At 38.6% G+C, this 5569-nt stretch overlaps 1 protein-coding gene across 1 annotated transcript; it reads left to right on the forward strand.

The window, feature by feature from the left end:
- Positions 1 to 3973: 3973 nt before the first annotated feature.
- LOC148730813 (beta-1 adrenergic receptor-like) lies at positions 3974 to 5184 on the forward strand. Its single transcript, XM_088761375.1, has one exon. It carries the CDS (start codon positions 4121 to 4123, stop codon positions 5090 to 5092), a length of 972 nt encoding a protein of 323 aa, XP_088617501.1. The 5' UTR covers positions 3974 to 4120; the 3' UTR covers positions 5093 to 5184.
- The last annotated feature ends 385 nt before the right edge of the window (positions 5185 to 5569 follow it).

Genomic DNA, 5569 nt, shown 5'->3' on the forward strand with positions numbered 1-5569 from the left:
AGATCGATGTTATAAGCGCAAGTATACATCCGACCACATTAATGTCTATGAATTGTTAGATCAACAAGACACACGTATCTTCAAGAATGTTTTTAATCATACAATACACCCTTTAAGAGCTATAATGCCAAAAAAGAAATCAACCAAGTACAATCTGAGGAAAGAGACAAGTCACCATCCTAAAATAAACACTGATATGTTCAAAAACACGTTTGTCAACCGCTTAATTTTTAAACATAATCTAGTCTTACAATTTTTATCGTGACTTTCTCTGTAATTTAAATATATAGTTTCTTTTAATGTTGTAACATAGGATATGTGATTATTTATCTTATGCCTTAATAAAGATTCAATTCAATTCAATTCAACTCAATGGGCGAATTGAAAGGAAGTAAAACTATCTACGTGTAAACAAACAGTTTCTTTCGAAACTATCAGCCTTTATTTACGTGTAAACAGCCGAATTCTTGCACTTTCGACAGCTTTTCTGTGGTTTCGGTTGTGACGTCGTTGGTGTTTTTTCTGGTGAAAAGCGGAAACAGGTCAAATTAGACAAAACAGGGATTCCCTTTAAAATTTAATCAAGAAAAATGATTCCAGGTACAGTGTACTTTGTATTTCCGATGAGAAAAACATAGTAAGAGGATGAAGGAATAATAAAAGAGGTTGCGAAAGACTGAACCCAAAATTTCTCTTCCGCTGAAACAATCTCCACGGCCTCCCGTTCGTTCGCAATGCACCTTGGGGACGAGATTGCATGTATATAACTCGAGAAGCTGATGGTTAGCGAAGGAATAGGGAGTGGGTGAGCGGGCCCGAAAATTTGGTAGTATTAACATAAAATTTACCCTATCGACCCAAATGCGCAAAATACGAGTATCAAAAATCTATGCAAGCAATTGCCCTAAATGTATATGCAAGGAAATTTGAAGTGTGAAAGCTTGCAGCAAAACAGCAAGCTACTTTCATTCATAACTGTACGACTACTGAGCTTGTTCAAGCGAAAATTTAGCTTTAAAATAGCATTCCGTTGTTGCCGCCAGAAATGTTTTTGTTTAGTTAATTTTTTTCACGTACAACTATCGGTTAAAATTTGTCAATTTTTACGCCTACTGGATGGATATTTTGGCCGTTTTATGGTTCACAGTTTAAAGCCGATGAGACCTTCTTCCATCCATTTCTGTTTTCAGAGCATATTAATCGTCATTTTTATTAATCATACACGTTCCTTTTCAGCTAGATTTTATCACTGGTGTTTTCAACCTGACTAATTACTGCGTGAACGAAGAATTTCTTTGAGTCCATCAAGGATCGTGCAGTCGGTTAACACGTTGACATTCAATGCAAGACCCAAAAATTCGATTGTCCTTCAGATACCTCGAGTTGCCAGCTACCAATCTATTAATGCCATAAATTTATGAGATCATTTTTGGAAATCCCATTACTTGTCTGCTTAAAAGTGCGTTGAGAACTAAGGAGAATTAGCACACCGAGTTTATTCGAGAGGGAGAGCTGCATAATTTCGTCAATCTTGCGCATGCGCCAAGAGAGAGGGATGGATGGCGGTAATTACCGCGCGGGAGTTGGCGCCTGTATTTGATGTGTTGAACGGCCACTGCGTATGCAGGAGACAGAAACGAAGATAAAGAAGACGACTCTCGGAGAGATAAAGGTTGGTTCACATCTAAACCAAATATCCAACCGATATGAAATCTTGCGACGGCGAAAAAAGGAGAACTCAAGCGAAGGATAAGCTGCCTGAAGTGGAAGAAGATTGTGAAACTTCAAGGAAAATGATATAATATAACCAGAAGTTGTGAGTAGGTCCTTTAGGATGAGCCCGGGGGGGGCTGTCTCTGACGGCTAATGAATGATTTTCTTAGCAGCGCAAACGTCTGTAGACATCAGATCGCAGCGAACACACGCGATAGTCAGCGGTAGCTATAACAGATCATGAGCACTGAGATGTCGATCTTATAGAATCCAGATTTTTAAATGCGCGAGAACGAACGTGGGAATTGCTAAACAAACGAAAGCTCTTGCATGAAAACAAGTCCGGTGACTCCTTCTTTTTATTGTTCAACTATGAATATCGTTGAAAGGAATCGTCAAAAAAAAAAAAAAGAAAACTAGAAAATTCTACGGAAGGACATTTGCGATGCGTGAAAATTGCCTTTTTCTAGATTTTCTGAAATTCTACTCCGTAGAATTTTTTTTAAAATCTTCGTGCATTTTCCTTCTCAAGTGCCGAAAGCAATCGCTAAGAAAAATCACGGGGTCACCGAGTTAGTTTTCAAATTATTTGAACCATAAGCTAAAAAATGCGTCTGAATAATCCCTTGAAAGCGTTGCCATGGAAACTGCTAGTGACGAAATGACACCCATTTTTGGACAGCCAATGATTATATAATTTGACCCTGTAAAAGTGTTCAACTGGCCTTGGTCAGTCTTTTCGTTGTAATCTTTCAAAGTTACAGACAATCAAAAAGATGAAAAGTGGAACCAACCCCCTTAAGTGTTATTTTACACTGTGGCACACCATAATATGATAACTAGTACGAGAGATGCTTTGGCAAAATACTCCGGCCGCAGTCAGAGGTTAACCCAAAAAAGAAGATGTAAAAAATGCCCCAAAACAGATCTTAAGCACACGTTCAAAGCGTTAAATTTGTTTGTTTTCTTTGAATTTAACTTATACGTACTGGTAAGTGTAAGAACAAGCTGCGAACCAATGTTTAACGCGTCGAGAAAATTTAATGCATCATTGTCTTTCATCCTCATACACTAAGGTAGGCCCTATAGATTGTGCTGATAAAAGTAGCATATTATGGTACTTGAATTACCCGATTATTTTTTCCAAATAATGCTCAAAATTGTTTCTTTTTCTTTAGGATGCTTTTCAAAAGAGAAACGCAAAGCAAGTTCAAATTATACATTTATTGTTGATAAAGCATGGTATCTTTCTTATTTGAGTAACATAGTTGCTCTGATAAAACTCAATTAACTATTGCACTTAATTGCAGTCCAGTAACGGTGACTTAATGTGTCAAATTGTACGATATCAGCATCGCATTTCTCTTCGACGCCATCTTTTTGCTCATGAATTCGAAAGCGAGAGCTGGGACTGACGCAATCATTTCTTCTGAAGTGCCCAGTCCTCCATTCGACGAACGACTCTCACAAAGCTGAAAATAGACTGAGCCATGGACCAGACTTAAAAAGAATTAGTCCTAGAGACCAAACAAGTCACGTATCTGGTAATATTCCCTGAAAAAAAAAGAAGAAAAAATGAATGAAAATATGCTAACTAGAGTGCAAAGAGAGAAAATTATGCTAGTGTTTCCAAATTATGCCGAGAATTATGCTGGCGCAATCTATGAGAGCCTAGACACAATTAAAATCATCTGAATCCCCCCAGGCGATAAAAAATGACTGATAGGATGTAAAAAATATCTTATTAAGGTTTTTCCGCAGAGAAAAAATATCGAACAATTCTACGTGACCGTAATGTACAGGGCAGTATGAGCAATGCTATATTGAAGATTCGCCTTAACTGTTAGCCGTTAAATGGCAAAAATTTTGACGGTAAGCCGTAAAAACCATCAGCCGTCTGTTTCAACAATTAGGCCGGAGATCTCTGCAGATGGTTTAGGCCTGTGCCAAGATTGGAAAATTTCAAAACTTAATTTAATCAAAGGATGAGCGCTTCTTGATCACCTTTGTCCGCTTGGTGAAGGGTAACTCTCAGGTTTTTGAGTTAAACATATTGTGTCGAACTCATAGGGTAAAAAAAAGAGTTTCACCATGTCGAATATCATACTTAATAAAAAAGAAAGCCTCAGGAGAGAACTGTCGACTTAATCAATGAATACAATTGAACATCTCGACTCCATCCGCTAATTTGTCTAACGTAAGTTCTTTCTTTGTCATTGATATATATCACAAGAACTCATACTATGAGAAGCGGATTTTATTTTGATTAACGTCATCACTTTTGGGAGGGAAGGTGACATTTTTTAGGCAAGAAGTGGAATCAGTTTGAGAATCACTGCCCAAAATAAGAAGAGACTCTCCTAGCAAAGGATTACAGAGGTTCCCCTTTTATAAGCGTGCTGAAATCATGAACGAATTGTTTTGTAACCAGTCTCAATTTTTCCTCATATACGCCGAACTTAAAGATCTTCGTTCGACTTTTATCGCCAACTGTATACTCAATACCTCACTAATTTATACCACCATCATGCTGAATATTGTGACAATTTACGCCGTACACAGAACCTCAACAGTGGCAAGAACTTTAAGAACTCTGCTGCTGAGTCTTGCCTGCTCTGATGTAGCTGTTGGTTTATTTGGTCAACCATTGTATACATTCTTTCTAGTCAGATGGCTACAACTGGACGATCCTGGCTGTCACACTCAACGAATGATGAGCATTTTAAGTAGTTTCTTCTCAGCTGCTTCGTTCGGCGGTGTTGTAGCTATAAGTGTAGACAGGTTCTTAGCTATTCATCTTCATCTCAGATACCAAGAGCTTGTGACTCACAAGCGTGTTGTTATTGTGGTGATCAGCATATGGGTTTATAGTGCATTTCTTTCTTCGATCACACTGTGGGGGTCACTCAGTGCTAAGAGTCTTATTCTTTCAGTTACGGCAGTTTTCGGTTTCATTCTTACATTTGTGGTCTACATCAGGATATATCTAACTGTCCGACGACACAAGAATCAGATTCGGTCCTTGCAAATACGAGACGAAGCCCAGTCTGATGAAATAAAAAATTTTGTTATTCTCATTAAATCCACAGTCGGTATATTATACGTATATCTCGTGCTTTTGATTTGTTGTTTGCCAATTTTTATCTCCTTTGCTGTTGACCGAATCTATGGCTCGAGCATCGCTTCAAAACAATTTTTTCTTTACTCAGTGACTCTGATGTTTGCAAATTCATCTTTGAACCCTGTTATTTACTGCTGGAAGATGAAAGACATTCGACATGCCATCTCGGACATACTACTTAAGATGTTTTGGAACAGAAATCGGCCATTTCGAATAAACTACAATCGCTCATCAAACGTCGCCCAAGTTGATGACTGATTCCCTCTGGGTGGTTTACAAGGATTATGCGCAATTGTTTATCACAGAGTAAATAGCTAGAGACAAGGAAGATTGTACAGTAACTGAGGGATATGACTCGACAGCCAAATAATTGCGTTGTTCAATTCTTTATTTCAAGAGGGTAAATGCATGATTAACCCAGTAAAGAGTTTTCTAACACATGGCCCTCTGTAAACCCACCCATCCCACACAGGGGAGGACATCCATCACACAGTAATCCCGTGTGTGGGAAATTAACGTCTCCTACCCTAACCCTGCAGGAGACGGTACCTCTATTTATTCGTCCATATCCGAGAAGATTAGAATATCTAACCATTTCTTGATGTGATAGAAAGGCAGCAAATTTTTCTCAATTATTTTAAGACCCTGAATGTTGGTCCGGCCGGAGCTCGAACCTCGACCTCCCACACCACAGTCCAGTGCTCTATCCATTGAGCTAACCGGGAGGCGGTTTGT

Source organism: Stylophora pistillata, chromosome 5 (genome assembly GCF_964205215.1).
Source record: "Stylophora pistillata chromosome 5, jaStyPist1.2, whole genome shotgun sequence".
Lineage (NCBI taxonomy): Eukaryota > Metazoa > Cnidaria > Anthozoa > Scleractinia > Pocilloporidae > Stylophora > Stylophora pistillata.